The 22,118-nt window shown below is 33.1% G+C and overlaps 1 protein-coding gene across 1 annotated transcript in view; it reads right to left on the bottom strand.

Annotated features, from left to right (window-relative positions):
* Positions 1–1,790: 1,790 nt before the first annotated feature.
* LOC134270682 (uncharacterized) overlaps positions 1,791–22,118 on the bottom strand; it is a gene marked incomplete at its 3' end in the record, with an annotated part of 42,527 nt that continues 22,199 nt past the window's right edge. Inside the window, exons 6-8 of the mRNA XM_062752926.1 lie at positions 18,745–18,792; positions 2,770–3,237; positions 1,791–2,021 (exon numbers count right to left, since the gene is read on the bottom strand). Coding sequence (XP_062608910.1) covers positions 1,791–2,021; positions 2,770–3,237; positions 18,745–18,792 — 747 coding nt within the window. The remainder of the gene's footprint in view (positions 2,022–2,769; positions 3,238–18,744; positions 18,793–22,118) is intronic.

Genomic DNA, 22,118 nt, shown 5'->3' with positions numbered 1-22,118 from the left:
TTTTAAAGAAATAATGCACTTTTACTATATGATCTATAAAGCTCCGCCCTAACACCAGAACCCCTGACCCAGGGGCCATGATTTTCAAAATTTTTGTAGAGGACTCAATGCTGATTACAATCATGTCAACAGTTTGACTGCTTGATGTCCAGGAGTAAAGAAGAAGATTTTTAAAGATTGCATTAATTTTAGTGGTTTTGGCCCTACCCCTCAGGCCCCAGGGGGGCAGGGATCATGAAATTCACAATTTTTCTTCCCCTTTACCTATAGATGCTGTATACAAAATTTGGTTGAAATTGGTTCGGTAGTTCCAGAGAAGAAGTTAAAAATGTTCAAATGTTTACGAACGACGTACGACGACAGTCGAAAATGGATAGCAATAAGTCACCTGAGTTTACTCAGGTACCTAAAAAAATACGAATCAGTTAAGATTTATTTTATTCACAAACACAATAACATTTTTCCACATGACAGAGGCATTACACCATGAACATGTTTACATCACCGTCCACAGAAGTAACTTTATCTATAGCGCATGCGTATTAAACACGGTAAAAGAGTTCCTTTCAGAGGAAATAACTCACCTTTTTGAAATGGGGAATAAGGTTAATAGCTTATATGGAAAAATGTTGTTCATTCTGCTCATGTACATATTCGCCATATTGGAGTTATAATGGCGACAGATTCCATAAAGGTTTATATAGAGAAGGTACAAAGAACAAAAATGTACATTATTTTTTGATCACCTTTGCTGTAAGCTCAAGTGAGCTATTTAAGACCCACCGGAACAATTTCAACAAAACTTGCCACAAAGCATCCCTAGGTGAATGGGATTCAATTTTATTCAAATGAAAAATCTAACGTCCAGGTCTTTTAAGCACTTTAAGGAGGCTGGGGGGTCAACAAATTAACCAAAAAATTAGCCACCAGATTTACCTTATTTTTTAGATATGGTATCTTAAGCTGTCAAGTATCTTTGACAAAGAAAAAATTCATATATTTTAGTTTGATCATTTTTGGTTATCTTTATATGGGGTTCTTCTTTTAAAGGAGATCGAAATAGTCTGAAAATGGCTGCCACCCCCTGTCTCTTTCAAGCAAATAATACAAATACTACGGTAGCGTTTTTGTTTAAACAATGATATTTGATGATTTAAACTATATTGTACATTATATGTAAGAAATACACAAATCTACCTCTTGTTAACCTGAGAGACATCTCAAAATGCCCAAAATTATCAAATTTCCCTGTTTATTTTCGAGAACTGTTTAATATGACGGACACAAAGGATTTATATAAAAATATGATAAAATAATGGAGATACTCTCAAATTTATATGTTTTATGTGTCAAGAGTGTCTGTTTATTACTTTTTCTCTAAAAACATTTTTATTACCGCTTTCTTAAGAGTTTCAGTTTATCATAACGTCAAAAAGACACAGTAACGACGTCAACCTACCTATCAATTGCAAAACCGGTTAAAAAATCAGTTATATAAAATTGAAATTATATTTTAAACCTGTAATTTCTTAGTACTGCTTAATTTTTATTAATTAAGCGAAAAAATTCTGCTTTTTAAAAGTAAATACGCTTCATTTTACTATGATGCGCAAAATGATGCGCAATAAAAACCACAGTAGGCCCCTTTACATTCAAGGCGCATGGGAACTTTAACCATATACAGAAAGAAACTTCCTTTACCTTTTTTTTAAAGGCATGCAAAACTGTTAGATCTAAAGCAAGGAATCTTATATAATATTAAATACAATTCTGCATATTTTTTTTCATACTTGATTTTCTGTAAGCTTTGTTGTCGATGATGTAAATGTCCCAGTGTGGATTTAGGCCTATACAGGATCTCACGATGTCGGGTCTCCCGTATCTCCAGAGCCATGTCACGTGATCTACACTGTCATGTGATCTTCTTCTGTAATGTACAGCCTCCCCTTCTCTTCTTAGATCCATTAGAAATTCTTTCAGTTCATCTTCACTTTCCCTTAGTATATTATCTGAAACATTCACTGTAGAAGAAAAAAAATGAATATCGTATACTCTGTAATATTTAAGGAAGAAGTGGATTATAAAAAAGCGTATTTCTTTATAATTTAATTTTAAAATAATTAAACAATTTTGGATGTTAAATTGTGCTGCTTTTTACGAGTTCAAATTTACCGCGCCATAATACAACCGTAGTAACAGAAGTGATGTACGAGAAGTGAGGGGAGGTAATAGCTGATACATACGTAGATCTAGCAGCCATGATGTGTTTTTACATTAGGTAAGATCGAGTTAGTGTTTGAAGTTAAAGATACAGATAAATCTTGAATTTTCCATGGATTCCGAGGACTGGAAATGAGGGGATTGCATGGATAAGATGATTAAGCTGGTCGTCAAGGGGATGTGTCCCCTTACCAAACCAGATTATACAAATTATTTCGCTTTCCTTTCTGGAAATCAACTAATAAGATGCGAACATATAAACAAAATTAAATTATTATCGTTTAAACTAAGTTTTTACTCTTAAAAAAATGAAATAAATATAGAATTCATAGACAGGTAAAACTGATAAGGAATGAATTTGATAAAAATAACCATTAGATTAACATTTTTTATGCATCTTCAGATTATAGCATTTAAAAGCCCCGAGTTATGAAAGGATCAGAATCAGAATATCATGAAATATATAATTTTTAATCTTCACAAATAATTACAATGAATTTAATCATTTTCCCAATTCAGAATTAATCACATTTTTCCACACTGACTTACTTATCTGGTGTATGTTTTTATATATAGTCGTATCATCCATGGTTACGTGAGTCAGTATGTTCATCTGAAGACGGAGAATCAGTAAGTCATCAAAACCAATAATGACACACTTCTCTCCGAGTTTTCTTTTGTATCTCTGTGTTCTCAGGTACACACTGGCTGTGTCATAACTACTGTACCACAATGGTATATAGTTGTTTATTGATGCTATTCTATACATTGACTCATCCTTAGTGTCCTTTGTGATCCTGTCCTGATCTTCCCAAAAGTAATCACATGACTTCAGTCTTTCCAGAGTCTGCTGTGCTTCTTCACGTGTTACCGGATTCTCTTTACGGTACACTTTCTGTCGTATCTTATTAAGCATGTCCAGCCACTCTGCGTCAGTGAAGTAAGGAGGACCGGAGTCAGAACACAGAAAACAGAATAACACTAACACCTCGTCATCAGTCAGAGTGGAGAATCGACCTTAAAATATAATTTAAAAAAAACACTGATTACATATTTCAGATGGCTTCATTAGTTCTCACATCATCTCCTCTTTCTCTACTGCACAGTAGTCCAGTTATATGTATTGATTCCATTGTATTCCAAATTAAAAAAAATGACAAAAGTAGAATTAATTAATACATTAGAGTAAAATTACGCGGTCTTTTATTTCAGGAAAAATGTTTCCCCTTCGATTTTTTTTTGTGCCCTTAAAACCAATGCACAGTTTAAAGCTATGAAAGATGTCACCAGCACTTTGTTGGAATGCAGAATTTAAATCATTTTGTTGCCTTTTCTGTATTTCAAGAAACGGTATGTTTAAAAATATTTACAATTTGCTTTGAGTAGTAAATACGAATTAACATGACTATAATAAACTTTAAAATTCATTCAAGAAAGAAAATGACTTTTAAAAGTCAGCCAAATACTTTAATGTATCATTACATACTATATATATAAAGCACTTAAAATGACCAACAACACGAACAATAAAAATTGTATAAAAATTGTCAAATTTTTGGGACGCCCTGTCCCTTCCTCAGGACAAAGAAAAAAGTCATAAGAACAAAGGAAACAGATAAACAAAAAGCAACTAGCACTACTACTAAACTACTGAACACTATATATTTACATATACTCAGTTACATGTTGAATTGGAAATTTTTAAGAACACTATTAAAGAAAGAAATCCGGACCGCTATGAAATACGTCCGGTCTATCGGGTATACTCGGGTGAAGTGCGATTTACATCATTGAACGAATTAATTATGCTAATTAATTACGACAATCAGTAAACTGTACATTGTTTCATTCTCTCAAAATGGCGTAACTATACTTGATAAAGAATAATCAAAGAAAAAAATTATAGATTCATGTAGAGAATTCGCCATCCTATCTCAAGGACACCACGAACTACATTAACAAGACGCCCTCTACAGGCCTCCCAGATCATACCCTCCTCGTGGCTATGGACGTCACATCTATATATACAGTACCCGCATCGTTATTCTTTACAGGATATACGATACGATAGGATACACGCACGATACGATAGGATACACGTACGATAGGACAGGATACACGCACGATAGGATAAACGCAAAACACGATAAACGTAAAACACGATACACGCAAAACACGATAAACGCAAAACACGATAGACCTGATAAACGATCTTCACGATAGGATAAACGCAAAACCTGATAGGATTGTTTCAAAATGCGGAACGTTTTCTGACAAGACGAAAAGATTATTTTGTATAGTTACTGCAATATTTCAATTCAAATACTTGCAAAGCTTTAAATCTAAATTTCCGCCGAAATATGGCTGAAATATTGCCGATCCGGGGTTAAACAATAACAATCAATCAAATATGAATTAAAAAATACATTCTAATGCAATTGTTTTGTAAAACACTTTTTCATTGGCTAATGCACCGATGTTTGAAGCAGTAAAACGAGCATTAACGAGCGTGAAATCTTTTTCATAGTGACGTCATAATAGAGCGACGCAAAAACACAATGCTCCGTGACGTATTTCATGTAACAAAATTCATCAAAATAAGACGTAAATAACAAACAAAATGCATGGATTGCATAAGAATGGGAATAACTGATCTTCTTATTTGGTATTTGCGACCGTTAATGCTGATTCAACGGTCGCAAACATCCGTTTTACCAGCTCCGCTTACGCGTCGCCGGTAAAACTCAGTTTGCGACCGTTAAATCAGCATTAACGGTCGCAAATACCAAATTAGGAGATAGTTATTCCCTAATTTAATTATTATAATTAAAAAAAAAACTTCGGATATCTGTGGTTATTTTACAAAAGTTGTTTATTTATCTAAAAAAAAATTGACAATGATTAAATGGATTATTATGAAATATATATATATATTTTTTTAATTTCTACTCCAAAGTATGAATTTACGATTATTTGTGCAAATGGTAAAATTCTCATCTTAAGGTTGAACTATGAATCGTTAAATTCTGGATAATTTAACATACATGTAATTATTGCAAAAAAAAAAAACTTACTTAATTATGTGCCGTTTCTCACGGGTATTATTATAAATTTATGAAACTTTATAAAAAAAATTTATTATTTATGAAAAAAATATTTGTACCAAAGTTGTTTCTTAGAAGAAATTTAAGCAATAAATGAAATATATGTTTAATGTCTAAAGCTTACATTTGCGGTGTATCCAAAAATCTCAATTAAATATAAACATCTTATGAAAAAAGATTATAAATGCTGAAGACCGGCCGAAAAATTTTTCAAAGAAATCGGCATTAACAAAATAAATAAATTTGACATGATCGATTTATCAAGAACTATATACATGTAGTTCAAGAAAATTAATTTCCTGAAAACAAATCTAAATAATTGTTAATTTAATGGCGCTCTGCATTAATACATGTAAACTGCGTCAATATGAATCTGCCACAACTGCACGTGTACGTGTACGTTAATTTACGCTAAGCTTATGTACATATGGACATTTAAATATCAGATACTTCAAATCGCGTATCAATTAACGAACATTGAACGACTAAATACTTTTTCTTTACAATAAAATCACAAAAAATAATTTTAAAAAAATATTAAAAGAGTAAAATGCGACTTTTCCGACTAAATAGTTTTAAATCATTGCTATTAAATTTTGCGTGCACTGTTTCTAATAATAACAAAAAATAGGTTTAAGTCCGCAAATAAATTATTTAACCCTGAAAATTATTTTAGAGTTACCCGGTAATCTCATATGAAGCATATTCGAAGGGCGGGATGTTAAAAGTCCGTAACCAATTCAAAGTTGATAAACAAGATCTAACCAAATACTCAAAAATAATATTGATTTTTTAAATAAAGTTTTATACGTATGAAATCGATTATACTATAAATTGATTCGGTGAAATAACTTCTATTGCATGATCACGGCGGAATCAGACGACATCTTTTGTTTTATAATTATAGTAAAACATCGTTAAAAAATAATGCAAAATAATTTTCATAGTTTCGAATGTAAGAAATATTCCAGCCGCGTTTCTACGATCAATGACATTGTTTCCGAGAATTCTGTCAGTATTACAAAGAAAGCCCGATGATCCGAAAGCACTTTTAAGAGATATTTACTTAAACATCATGGAATCATTGTACAATTTAAATAAATCAGTGGATTGAATTTAGGGGCTTTATTTCTTTAAATTGATTTATATGAATTTTCTAATATTGAAATCTTGAATTAGTATTGTTTAGATAAGTTATGAACAGAGTCTCGAAAATAAATTGATGCGTTTCATTAGAACCAGGTAGTATTCAAGGTTACTATTTGACACCAGGTGAGAAAGCAGTACCTGTCAGGTATGTTGACTGTGAACACACACGGCCCGGGGTGTCATTTAGGGGAGACGGGGGAGGGAATGTTGACCGCACAGGAAGACAGTGTACTAATTAGAGAGGAACATATACGTGTCAGTTTTCGGGTAAGGGAACTCTTCGAATTGACACTCAGATGTATTGTATTTTTAGTTGAAAGTCATCATGGTTTATTTTTTTCTGTATAAATTATTTTTAGATTATCTAATGCCAGATTTAATTGATGAAAAAATTCAATTTAATAGTAACGTTCATGGTTTGATAAATTGGGGTGATAATCAGACGAAAAGTCTGGGGAAAAATGAATATTACATTTTCAAAAAAGATGCATATTAGTCCCTTCTTATTCGTTCATTCATATATTCATATATTTATTTATTTATTTATTTATTTATTTGTTTGTTTATTTGTTTATTTATTATTTATTTATTTATTTATTTGTACGCATACATCTTGGCCTACCGAAAATCTTCCTCAAGGAACTCTGACATATATAAGAAAATCTTAATAATATTTAATTTTGACCCCATAAAAATCATACAATTCTATAATAAAAAAAAGTCAGGGGTTCGATCTTTTCATTCACAAAATGGTTTCAATTTTGATAAACTCATTGCTTGACCATGATTATTTCATTTATTTATTATCAATTAATCAATTACTTCAATTATTATTTATTCTGCATCTTCACCGCTTTAATATTTCTTTTAATTTATGAAATACTGAGGAATAAAACATTCTTTTCTCTTTCTTGGTTAAAATAATCTTATTTCAGTTCACAAAACGAAAAAAGAAACTCGGAATACCTTGGTAGTTTCTTCCTATAGTAAAGATAAAACGCAAGGTTTTCCGAATATGCACGATAAACGCAAAACACGATACACGATAGAACCTGATAAACGATCTACACGATAAACGCAAAACACGATAAACGCAAAACACGATAGAAAACGGAAAACCTGATAAACTGAAACACGATACGATAGGATACGATATGATACACGCACGATATGATAGGATACACGCACGATACGATAGGATACACGCACGATAGGACACGATAGATTTGTAAAGAATAACGATGCGGGTACTGTATATATATATATATATATATATATATATATATATATATATATATATATATATATATATATATATATATATATATAGACGCTAGAGGAAATGCGAGCATTAATTCTTACATCAATTTCTGTACAACATCGTGCGGATTTTAGCCAGTGTACAAACTAAAACATCTTTTAAAACTATCATAATAGTATGCTATGTCGTTTATTAGTGCTGAATATTTTTCTTATATCCCATTTCTTAAAAAATAATTTCAATCGTCGGACGGCAAATAAAGCCGGTTTCTCTGGACGCGGTATTTTTTCTACAGATAACAAGGACAATATAACACTCACATGTAACAAACAGCAGTGAAGATAGAAAAGAAATCTTTTATGATGTCAATATTTTAATAATCTACTTTCAATTATTTTTTGAAATAAAATTCAAACATATTAGAGTTTTCTAAACCGTGTGTATACTATGCAGAACAGGTAATTGTTTTCAAAACATGCAAACTCGGATTATCAGGAAGACAAGGTAGCTGACCTGTCAATCAAATCAGTTGCTATTGTTTTTTTTTTTGATTGACAGGCGGTAAATTATTGATCTTGAAATCAGGCAGATTTTGGGGGCATTAACATAAAATTGGGTGTTTAAGCCACCAATACGCAGTCGATATTACTGTTTTTATGGGTGAAAAATTATTATTATAGTGATTTGTCATCACAAATTATAAATGTCGAGTTCACACATATCTTGATTTGGTGAAAATAAGTAAAGGAACGAGATTCAAAATTTAAATGAAAAAAAAAAAAAAACTAGGAGACTTATTGTTCACAGAACAATAAGAGGTCTTTCCACCTTCTCTGAATTAGTTTTTTTATATCTAACTCCTTAAATACAATAATAAAAAACGAAAAATGGCTTAAAAGATAAAAAGATGTGGAAAAAAATGAAAATTTTTAAAATTTGAAATGACCTTGACCTTTGACCTTGCATAAATTTTCAAGGTCAAATGTCAAGAGTCACATTGCACTTGACCCCATGCCTCTACGACTTTTAGTTCTGAAGTTATTAGGTTTAATAGTAAGTACAAAGAAGTTAAAGGGCAATAACTCATATAAAGGGTCATCAGATCCTTTTGCACTTATACAATGAAGTTATGCCTAAAGACCCTCAAGATATTAGTGAAGGTTTGGTGTCTCTAAGATCTACAGTTTCAGAGGAGTAGCGATAACAAGGTTTTTCGCACAAGGGGCAATAACTTTTAAAAGGGTTAATGTTAGGGGACAAGAATGAAATCTTTGAAACAGTATTAAGAGTACATATTAATGATGTATACACATTAAGTATATGTTGAAAGGCAAGAGAGATATAAAAAGAGCTTAATTTCTCATTTTTGTAATGACCTTGACCTTTGACCTTTCCATAAATTTCAAGACCAAAGGTCAATAAATCTTATGCAGTTGGTCCCATGTCTCTACAACTTCTCGTTTTGAAAATTTTTAATTATTTGTAAAATTCAAAAACTTCCAGGGGCAATAACTCATTGAAGGGGTTGACGAATACTTTTGCAATGAATCAATGAAGTGTCTACTAAATTAGTCAAAGACATTAGTGAAGGTTTCATTTCTCTACGGTTTACAGTTTCGGAGGAGTAGCGATAACAAGCTTTTTTGCGAAAGGGGTAGTAACTCCGAAAGGGGTCATAGTTCATATACGCAGGGTGAACTGCGAAAATCTTTTACAAAGTGCATTCTTATGAAATAAAAATCTTTTCGATAAATCTTGAAACGCAAAATCACACGGCGGAAAAATAATAAAAAATAAGGAAAAGAAGAAACAGAAGGAAATCAATAGGTCTTTCCACAGAAAGGTGGAAAGACCTAAAAACAAAAAAAAAAAAACACACACACACGAGGCGCGAACTCATGACCCTTCGTATAGATGGCAGTCACCATAACCATTGGGCTAATTCTATTATATAAATATATATTTGCACAAAGTTTGTTTTGGACTTGTAAAAGTATTTCTTTTGTTGAACGTCTCCTAAGTCTTGAAAATTGATTTATTAATCAAACTATAAACATTTTTATTTATGGATCATTTTAAAAGGCTTATATCACATTAATATTTCTAAACCGTTGAGTTCGGCTTTTAAATTGTAATGAATTCGCTCTATTATTTGAAGATTAATACGTGTAAGCATTAAATCAAGATTGAAATTAAATTAATTATAGATAAAACACAAAAAAAATCTATCATCGGGAAAGACAGATGAATTTTATTTAAATAATAAAATATCCTACGGATATTAACGGATTTTGTGTCTAAGATTTAGGCCTAGTGACAATCCTCATTTACGAGTTACCTGGTTATTGTTTACAAAAACTTTTTTTCGAATATCATTTTCAGTTAAAATTCTTTTTGTATCATAATGGGTATCAAAATAATTGTCATTTTACAATGAATCATAATTTTTAATTTGTTAAATGCTTGCATTAAATTTAAATTTTGTCAAAAGAATTGATCATCAAAATCTGTTAGTGTACGTTGTGTATGTATTATAGTTTCCTGTAAGTTGACCGGGGACGGTGAACACCTAATTAAGGTCTATTGTTTAACCAGTCGGTACTGTACACTGTTAATCTTACCCCTTTCCCAAATGTGTATAAATCTTGTCGGATGTCATGTTTAATCTGATCGGCTGTTCCTCTGAAAATCGATTTTGAAATAATAATGATTGAAGACCGACTAGATTTTGACAGATACTCACAGCTGCATTATAAAAAAACAGTAACGAATTAATTCAAATTATTCATGATGTATAATTCAAAATTTGAAAACGAAATATTTTTAGTCAAACTTTTAAAACTTAACATTTTTTTTTATACCTGTGACCCCGCCCCCCCCCCCCCCTCAAAAAAAAAACAGATTTTTTTTCTAATTATGAGAACATGACTTTATATTCTTGGAATTATGTAGCAGAACATGTTGTTTTTAACACATGAAATAAAAATACCATCTCTTTTTTTTAAGTAATATAATTATATTTGGTGTTTATAAATAAAAATAATTTTAAGAACAGATTGATTTTCGGTAGTGAGAAATTAAGATATTTCACAGGGGGTCGGCCCCAGCGTGTTATGTGTTATAATATAATTATTTATTTTTTAAAACAAAAATCATATACACAAATAATAAAAACAACGTATGTAATAATTATTTATTTAAGAAAAAATCATACGCGGTAATAAGATAAAATTTCTTTTTATAGATACTTTAAATGATTTAAATAAAATATAAGAAACCGGGAGCAAGCCCCTGTAAGCTAACTTTATTCTCAGTGCCCGAGATTTTGCGTGTTGACAGAAATGTAATTTAAAAATTACAAAAAATTGCGTAAATAACATTGAAATAACTTTAAAAGTTAGAACAAAGATTCGATATAAAATGCGTAAAACGTAAAAGTTTAATGAGGTTTGACCATTAAGTCACCATTAAGCTCGGCTTAAAGGTGGCTTAATTGTAGCTTAATGAAGTTTGGACACGAAGCACCTGTAAGTTGAAGCTAAATGGTGGCTAAATGGTGGCTTAATGGAGTTAACTTCTTTAAGCACCATTAAGTCACCATTAAGCCACCATTAAGTAATTGCTTATAGGTGGTCTTTCGTCTTGTGTATAGTTAGAATATACCATTTAAATTACGTTGAAAATATTGCAATACATATTACAATACCGTTAGAAATATTGCAATATATCAAAATAAGAAATCTCGGACCTAATGTTCACCCAAGCATCTTTTGTTACTCCTCACTAAGATATTGACAGTAGTGAAGGAAAAACTTCAAGAGTACTATGCAACTTTATATTCAAGAAGTGGTGTGAATCAGATGTGGATACTTAAAAATTAAAAAAAAAAAAAAACAATTGCAAAATTATTTCGTTAAAACAGATTCTGATTGCACTCATAAGTACTCTGAAGATGACATCAAGAAGATGCTTGAGTTTCTGATTGACAATATCTATGTGGTTTTGGAGACCAGGTATTCCAACAATCTATTTAAATTCCCATGAGTACAAATTGCGTTCCGTTATTAGCAGACTTATTTTTATATTCATATGAAGCAGAATTTATGCAAAATCTTATGCGTGAAAAGAAGGAAACACTTGCTGTGGCCTTCAATTCGAAATTTAGATATATCGACGACGTATTGTCAATTAATAATGGTAACTTCCATTCCTACGTCGATACGATATATCCTGGTGAGCTTGAGATAAAAGATAACACAGAGTCCGACACTTTTGTTCTATACTTGGATACACTAATGGTAATCTAACAGCGAAGCTATATGATAAACGTTATGACTTTAACTTCTCTATCCTCAACTTCCCTTAATTATGCCGCAATGTACCTTCATCACCTGCATATGGAGTATATATCTCTCAGTTGATTCGATACGCAATAGCGTAGTTTACGTATATGTAAAATATCTAAAACGAGGTAAATTATTGACAAACAAGTTGACGAAACAAGAATAACAGCAGTCTCCTTCAAATTCATCATTTCGTAAGTTGTATTGTCGATACAATGACTTTGTCAGCAAATACAATTTTTCATTCAGTCAATTGCCGACTGATGTTTTTCTCACCAATTGTTAGTCCATTATTTATGCACTGAATTGACGACGGATTTTTTCCGTTATTTCCTGATCATGACAAGGAGTGCACGGCGGGTGTGACCGGTCAGCAGGGGATGCTCAACCCTCCATGGCACCTGATCCCATTTCTGATGTTTCGGAGGTCTGTGTTTGCTCTGCTCTTATTTTGTATTGTTTTATGGAGTTTGAGATTGAATAAAGTTCGTTATCTCCATATCCCCCTTTTCTTAGGTCATGTCTAATCACATGGATCAAAATGTCAATGTAGGGCAGGCTCTTGCCTCTAAATGCTGTTTTCTCGGGAAACTAGGACTCCACTTACGATGCAAATAGAGTCTATTGCTTTTTTTAATAGGACCGATATTAGGATACATCATACACAACAGAAAAACAAATCCAATCAACAGTGGGAAGACAGAAAGGTATAGTATAAAAGGAGAAAGTAGACAAAAAAACAGAGCACTAAATTCAAGTGGAAGAAAAAATTAAACAGCTACATATAGGAATACAGCAAAACTCGGTTATAACGAAGTCACAGGGACCTATGAAATTACTTCGCTATATCCGTAATTCGTTATAACCGTATAAGAATTTCATTAAATTTATATAGCTTGGGATCCAAGATGACTTCGCTATATCCGTAAATTCGCAATATCCGTGTTCGTAATAAGCGAGTTTTGCTGTAGCTGAAATTTATTTTCCCCTGTTTTGCTGTCTAAAATAAAATAAACATGATGCTTTTTCATACAATAATTGCCTGAATGTTTAGTAGAAGTGTGTTTATTTTTTGACGCTTAAAGTTTTTTTTTTTAATATTTCAGTAACTGTTAACCACTATCATATGCGCCATCTTTTATGTAAGGAATAAATAACGAGAAGGTGTTGAATAGTTTACAGAAAACATTCTCTGCGATGGCCGAAAGCCCGAGGAGGGGATTTTATCTCTAAACTTTTCAACACTATCGAGTTATTTATCTTACTTAAAAAAATTCCCTCTATTGAACCCCAAAGAAACAGTGGCCCATTCATATATCTAACTGTGCCATAACAATGGAATCCTATTCTTTCATATATCCAACTGGTTGTAATACAAAAGGCTAACCGAACACCCCTCTGCGAGCTTGGGAAAGAAGTGCTCACTTCATATCAAACCATTGTGGTGGCAGAGGATAGTTTCGAATAAAGTACCGGTCAAAAAATAGAAAAAATAGTGAAACCTGAGGTTTGAATGCATATTATAGGTAATTTTAGTGCTAGAATATTTTATGGGTGCATTTGGAGTGAATTGGTGGCCTTGTTTATTTTATTGAAATATGACACTTTAGTGTCACTACTACTGTATATGGGATATGGACTAGCAATACGAAACTAAGCTCAAAACTCGCTCTACCTGTATTTCACCAGAAAAGCGGGGTGGGTTCACAGGATGAATTGTAGCTTGAAAACGAGGTGGTTGAGCCCATATCTCTTGCTGTTCATTGGTATGTACAAATGTTCTTCTACACTTTGTGTGGTAGCTTAGGTCATGAGCACGGGCCTGGAAGCAGATGCGGCTGCGGCGAAATAGTGAAAATAGGCTTGATTCACATGAAATTTTGAGATTGTCCCTGCGCCATCTTTAGGGCTCATTGTGTAAGTTGTACATATTTTATTCCTGAAAGCTTCAAATTTCTCAAGGGACTACATCATACTATTATTACATGTAGAGGGAATTTAAATTTTTTCAATGCACATTTTAAAAGCAGCTCAATATTAAGTAAACCGTCAGTCCAACGTTTTGATTGCAAAGAAAACTATCCTCTGCCACCTTCAAGAATGCATCAATTTTTAGAAATGTGAATTTTAGTCTGATTTTTATACAAAAGGGTTTATTTATGTATGTCAATTTAAAAACATACTTTGTTTCTGTTATTTAAAATCTGTACAGTTGGGTATATTCACTAAAAAGCAAGGGGGGTTACTCTTTTCCAGCATACATTTTTAAAGACTTTGAACCATCAGCATAATAAATCATATAAGATTTAGGCATTTTTTGCCAGAGAATAAATTAATTGTTTGAATTTGATACTTTGGGTATTGTCGCATAATTAAAATCATGTCTTGCTTTAATTAATTAAATCTAATTAAAATTCAAGTGCATTAAATAGTGCGATATCACTGAAATTGCAAAAATTTGCCATTTTTTCAGCCTAATTTACTAAATATAATTATTTTGAAAATAAAAATCAGTCAGCATACCTAAATGTCACTAAACCTAACCATATATAGTACAAAAAAACTATTTTTGCTTTATTTTCCCAAATTTAACCAATTCTGTTATTGATAATTTCATGAAATATGCCCCCCCCCCTTTCAATTTTTAAATTTATCTATATTTGAATGTGACAGAATCTAAATTTTTCAATGGTTTGCTATAAAATGACTATTTTTCTTTGAATAATAACAAAACAAAGAGTTTATATTGCATATTTAATGAAGAAATATCAATAAAATGTGTATTTTCATGTAATTATTGAATTCTGCTAGGCCCATATAATCTGCCCACAATTGCCAAGGATGGACAGAATAATCACTTTTAGTTTTCAGAAGAATGAAATGTATGTATTTGATTACTCATAACTATTAAAAGTGAATATCAGACACTTAGAAAGAATTCAGCTAGGACAAACAGATTTTTACAGTGCATTTTCATTACAGTGAAGAAATGGCTGCAGGGGTAGGGTGTTGAACTGCCATTTTCTGGACACTTTTTCTTTAGCATGTGATGCAAGAGAGTTTTTTGCATATCATGATAAATATCTTGAAAGTTGAAAGGGGTTTTAACTTTGCAAAGAAGTTATAGTTATATAAAACCAAGTGAAAAAGGGATAAAATGGAATTTCATAGAACATGAAAAATAGGGGAGTATGTGATACATGTGAGTACATTTCACCAAGATGTGCTCTTTATATTTGACTTTTTACATATAAATGTATTTGAAATAGATTAAAATTACCATTTAACACTTTTTTGATGGTATATTGATCATTTAGAGTTGTAAGAATTGCATTTGTTTCATGTGTAAGAAACAATATGGGGTTAAGGTGGTTGACCGAGAACTGGTGAGGTCTCTTATTTGGCCATAACTTTTTTATTTTTCAATGAATCAAGACATATTTGGTATATTTTTACTCAGAATTGCATGTTCTTTTTGAATTGAGCAAGGTTTATTATTTGCAAGACAAACTTTGAAAGTTAAAGGTGGCAGAGGATAGTTTCGAATAAAGTACCGGTCAAAAAATAGAAAAAATAGTGAAACCTGAGGTTTGAATGCATATTATAGGTAATTTTAGTGCTAGAATATTTTATGGGTGCATTTGGAGTGAATTGGTGGCCTTGTTTATTTTATTGAAATATGACACTTTAGTGTCACTACTACTGTATATGGGATATGGACTAGCAATACGAAACTAAGCTCAAAACTCGCTCTACCTGTATTTCACCAGAAAAGCGGGGTGGGTTCACAGGATGAATTGTAGCTTGAAAACGAGGTGGTTGAGCCCATATCTCTTGCTGTTCATTGGTATGTACAAATGTTCTTCTACACTTTGTGTGGTAGCTTAGGTCATGAGCACGGGCCTGGAAGCAGATGCGGCTGCGGCGAAATAGTGAAAATAGGCTTGATTCACATGAAATTTTGAGATTGTCCCTGCGCCATCTTTAGGGCTCATTGTGTAAGTTGTACATATTTTATTCCTGAAAGCTTCAAATTTCTCAAGGGACTACATCATACTATTATTACATGTAGAGGGAATTTAAATTTTTTCAATGCACATTTTAAAAGCAGCTCAATATTAAGTAAACCGTCAGTCCAACGTTTTGATTGCAAAAAAAAACTATCCTCTGCCACCTGTGTTCTACGAATCGGTCATGGATTCTGATGAAGAAATTTTTCTTACACAAAGTAAATTTAAAGAAGTCCAAAGTTCGGGGGAAGATACCGATAGTGTGTTAAATGATATTTTAGACTTACAGGAGGAAAAGGAAAGTCAGAATTTTGATCTTAAGCTAGACAAATACAGTGATATTTCGGATGATGATTTGGTTCAAGTATCTGACAAGATTCTTATGGAGTCGCAGACGGGCAATATTAAAACGGAGGGAAAAGATCAGCGTTTCACAGAACCTATTTCTGATTTTGAACGTGAGAGAATTGCTGCGTCAAGATTTGCTAAAAAGACTATGTCTAAATCCAGATGGGCAGTCAATTTATTTAATTCGTGGTTGAGAAATAGACAAGAGAAATATGGGAACAGGGAGGACCTTCAGAAAATTAGTGGAGATTTGCTGACCATGAACCCTGAAACGCTTATTTACTCTTTGGGGGCATTCATAACTGAAGTACGCAAAGAAAATGGGGAAGAATACCGTGGTAACACCTTGTATGAAATTATAATAGCTATTCAACATCATCTACGAGAGAATTCAAGGTATGTTACTCTGATGGACGATATTGAATTTGAAGGAATGAGAAAAATGTTAGACAAAAAAATGAAGGATCTAGCCTCGTCTGGAGTCGGAATAGAGAGAAAACAATCTGAGGTTATATCCGTTGCAAATGAGAATTACATGTGGGAAAAGTGTATTCTTGGAACAGATACACCTGAAAAACTGAGAGACACTTTACTCTTTTTGCTTGGACTGAACTTTGCTTTGCGTGGAGGTGCAGAACATTACAATCTCCGATATGGGGAAAATTCCCAGCTAAAAATAGGAAAAGAGAAAGATTCTGGACGGGAATTCTTAGAATATACCGAGGATATTTCGAAATGTAATTCCGATGGAATAAACCATAGGAAACTGAGAAGAAAGCAGACAAAAGCCTATGAAAACGTTGCGAGACCAGACAGATGTGTTGTTTCTATATACAAGAAATACATTTCTTTAAGGTATTTTTTTCTTTCTTTTATCACATTTTCTTATTGTATACATGTATACATATTGGAAGAGATATGTTATTAAGGTTATTTTTTTTACAGGCCAAAAACTGGAAAAGTCAACGCTTTGTATTTACGCGCAAGGGCCAAGCCGTCAAACGATGAGTGGTATTGTGATGTTCGAGTGGGAATCAACACCTTGTCAAAGGTAGTGAAAAATCTGTGTGCAAAAGCTGGTTTAGATGGGCACTTCACAAACCATTCACTAAGAGCAACAGCTGCAACGAGGATGTATTCAGCAGAACTTCCTGAGCAACTCATTTGTGAGAAGACCGGCCATCGTTCCGATGCCGTTCGGGAGTACAAGCGCACAAATACTGCTCAACAGCAGGAAGCTAGTGATGTTGTTCAACTTGGTTCAAAGAGGAAGTGTGAAAATATTCCTCAAAGCGATGTGTGTGATTCTAAATCAATCAAAATTAAGAAAGGAGATATTTCTGTGGAAATTCCTTTATAGTTTGATGGATATTTATAGTGTGTATTGCTGGTTACATTATTTGATTTACAAAAAATGGATTTGTCACTATTATTATTTTGTGCTGTAGAAATACAATTTTCAACTCAACCTTCTCTTTTTATTCATTGTTAAATTAATTGTTTTCTGTACTGTGGGATATTTGACAGATATTCAAATATCCAACCGTTAAGCAGTTGGATATTTGAAATATCCAACGATTGCAAGTTGGATCTTAAAAATATCCCACTGGTGGTGGTTAAATCAATAAAATATACCCAATCTAATAACAATGGGTGACGTCATTGAAGTTTTTTAATCGCAATTCGATAGTTAAAACTGAACACGACAATACATCAATACTAGGATATATACCCGTCGCATTCGTTACACCTGACTTCTTTACTGTTACGGGTATCGCCGTGGAATGGCGACGCGTGTTTGTGCTGGTTATCTTGCATTACCTTTGTTTATATATTTAATGCAGTTACGTTTATCTGTGTTGTTTGTATACTGCACCGACTTACACAACTATAATTGTTAATCTATTTAATTGGTATCTTATTTTCCTGTATTAGATTAAGAATTACGTTATAATACTCGCTACCGAGTTCTGTATGTCATACGTTCGTCTACACCGGTGTCGACTGATTACACTGAATAGTGACTAAGTCCTATTTATAGGGGTCCGCAGAGTAGTTAGACTCGGGAACAGAAGTGGCGGACAGATTCCTTATACGAATCGTGTTCAGCTTTAACAATTAATCCAATACTGAGGCAACATCATGTTCCAATACAAAGCAAAGTAAACTGTGCGCCACAATTTATATTTGCGAGTAAAATAGGTTGCAAAACGTGTGGATACTTCTCATTAACGAATTCAAGTTGTTTTCAGTATTCCCTTTTTAATGTAATTCGTTTCATAAATAAATGTGCATTTGTTACTCATCACCTGATATCTTTGTCCTCCACAAGTTGTACTCACCCACGTATCGTTTATCTGCAAGAAGAATGTGTACATAAACAATTAAGAAACAAAATCAATATAACATTTAATAGTCTGTTTAATGATTCTAAAATAATATTATGCTGTTCACCTTAACACATAAAATAGACATTAAAGTGGGCCGGAATACCTGTACATATATATAGTACACTGAAGATCTGATGATATCTCGCCCTGTTTTCATTCGATTTGTTTGTTTGTTTAAGAATATGTTTATTCACACAGTTATTTGTCATAAAAATATAACAGTTTGAGATTTGTAATTACTAGTACTTTAAGTATGAAAAGGAAACAGTCTTCAAAACACAAGTCAATATTTTGCTCAGCTATGATGCCTTACCTTTAGCCAAGATAAATAAGATCATGATATTTAAAAGAGAAAAGATCATGATATTTATAGTGCATTCCTCATTATCATTTGATGCACCAGAAAAACACTTGAAATGTTAATTGTTTTAGTCAAGAATACACGTAAAAACCTTTCAACAATTTTAGCGATAATGTTACTTTTTAAAGAAGAAAGTTGGTAATAAATAAGTCTTTCGGTAAATAAGAATTCAAATTAGAATCGATGTTTTGGGGTTAAACTGTTACGAAATATAATAATCTAAATAATTATCTCGAAAGAATAAGCAATTCAGAATGGCAGTATCTGTCATGGCTTTATTTTGTTTAAGATAGGTTATGACATAATAAAACAATGGTATCAAAACAATGGACAATGATCAAGTATTATTGCAAGTGTCAATGAGTAAGCGCCGATCCTCAATCTGGGATTTGGCGCCTACGGTTTGCAGAAACGGAGTCATATGGTGCTGACAACCCTGGAGGGTAAACAGAAGTTGCCAGTGATGGCTTGTTGCAAAATTCTGTAGTGCGTCGGCGTGGATTGCAGCATGGAAGGGTCTCTAAAGCCATGACGAAGGACGATGTTGCACTGGAATCAGAGATGATAACAGCAGAAACACAGAAGAAAACTAATAAAACTTGAATGCAAAATATTTATGCCCTAGCATACCTATGATAAAAAAAAAACTATATGTATATCCGTGCACGTAACTGAATAGAGTGATGTATATATGTAAGCAGTTTTTAGAGATGATTGGTATATGTAAGCAGGTTTAATGGATGATCGGTGAAATAGAAAACAAACTGTGTGAATAAGATAAAGAATATTTCTCTAGATAAAATGATGGGGGTGGGTGTGTGATCAAAGTCGGTGAAACGGAAACGAATTTATGAGTTTGGAAATTTGATTGAAGACAGAGGAGTTATCGCGCTTAGACTATTCTTCTTCGATAACTGGAATTTACCGCACATGGCGGTAAATGCAATTGTCTCGAAAGAATAAGCAATTCAGAATGGCAGTATCTGTGTTGGCTTTATTTTGTTCAAGATAGGTTATTACATAATAAAACAATGGTATCAAACAATGCACAATGATCAAGTATTATTGCAAGTGTCAGTGAGTAAGCGCCGATCCTCATTCTGGCATTTGGCGCCTACGGTTTGCAGAAACGGAGCCATATGGTGCTGACAACCCTGGAAGGTAAACAGAAGTTGCCAGCGATGGCAAAATTCTGCCAAGTGGATTGCTGTGCACGAATTTCGAGACAGCAATCCATCTGCCAACAAGAGGCGGACATTTTGGCACACAAGACATCATGTATTATGCAACGCAATGATTCTCAAAGCAATTCAAAAACAATATGCAGGGTAACAACAATGAGTAATGTGGTAAAGCAATACAACACAACATATCAAAGCATCATCAAGCATAACTGGGGGAGGATAAGGATGCAATGCAACTCAGTGCAATTGTTACTACTTATATATATATGGGATGGTGAGAGGGGTTCTTTTACAAACCATGTATAGATACTGTATTTTATGGGAGGTGGGGAAAACTTTTTGATTGGAAGTCAGAAACTTAGACGATGCCGTTTGAATTGTAGTTATAATAATAGAATTTCAAAGATCTGATAAATGAACACAATCGAGGAATAATTTGGCTGAACTATCCTAATATCTCGGTGACTAATGAGGGCCCTATTTAACTTTTGCACAACAAAGCAACCAATGGAATTATTAATTCTTTTTTCTAGATTTCTCTGCAGCTTCGCTCGAAATCATGTAACGCCAGTATTTGCGAAGAAGTATATTTGCCCATAAAAGGAGAGGTTTGGTATTTTTATGAAGGGGGGTTAATAATGATTTCATGGCTATTTGTAATTTTTTAAGGGACTGAATGCCAATACTGTTGCCACAACAGTGAACTATTAGAACTTGAAGAATGATTTCATTGTGTCGATTTAACAAACTAGCAATGTGTTGATCAAGTTGCTTCCATTTTAGTCCCCCAGATTAAGACCAAGTTATATCTATGTTTAAGTAGTCCAGAGCAAGTTTTGGCCAATTGTTGAACGTGTGCAGTAATCTTCAGCTCGTCTGATGATGGAAGATCCAACAACCCATACCTTGCAGCAAGTTCCTGCAAACTTAGATTACAGTTAGCAAGACTGAGTATCTACAAGACTACAGTATAAGGGTGAAGATAAGACTTAAAAGCGCTGGATTTCTTTCTACCCATGGTTTTAATTTCTTGCTCTGGAGTACCTTGCATATACACTGAAGTTGCGGCCCCTATGCGAAATGAATGGGATTTTAATGTTGATATATCAAGCTTGAGGAATGATAGAGCTTTCTTTAGTATTTGATTGAATTTATAGTAGGTCAAGGGTGAGCAATCCATGTGGCACAGAAACTGTGATGTTTGAGTTTGTGATGGTCTATGGGTCGCATACTCTACTATGTTTTGGAATAGGGCCTGGGTTTGCTTTGTGCTGTAAATGTGCATTGTTGTGCCCTTGCCATGCTGATCTGTTTTCCCTAATGTGACCTGAGTGGATGATTGAGATATTGATACGTTTTCTATTGATAATGGAGAACTGCTGGCGTTTGCCCTAGTGGTAGTTATTTTACTGACTCAAAGTAAAGCATAGAATGCAAGCACATATGCCGAGGAGAACAGTATTTTTTTATAATAATTGTAGCACTGACATGTTGCAGCACGTCTATTATCTTGACTAATAGGGGATATGTTATCGGGCTTCTTGAATCTGTTTTAGTTGTTTAAAGCCATTTAGCATTTTCTTGACTATAAAAAATTGGCATGGATCTGGGAAATTACCAAGTTTTATGTTGAAGCTGAAGCCAGCTAGGTAGGTTTTGGCTGTAGAATATGTTGTCCCCTTTGAGGATAGGTAAGCAATATAGTTAATTAATTGGTCTATGGGAGGGGATTATACTTCCGTTAAATT

Source organism: Saccostrea cucullata, unplaced genomic scaffold (assembly GCF_032062105.1).
Source record: "Saccostrea cucullata isolate Sc308-1 unplaced genomic scaffold, CSIRO_AGI_Scuc_v1 ctg2274, whole genome shotgun sequence".
NCBI lineage: Eukaryota > Metazoa > Mollusca > Bivalvia > Ostreida > Ostreidae > Saccostrea > Saccostrea cuccullata.
This window is presented reverse-complemented; position numbering and strand designations above follow the sequence as displayed.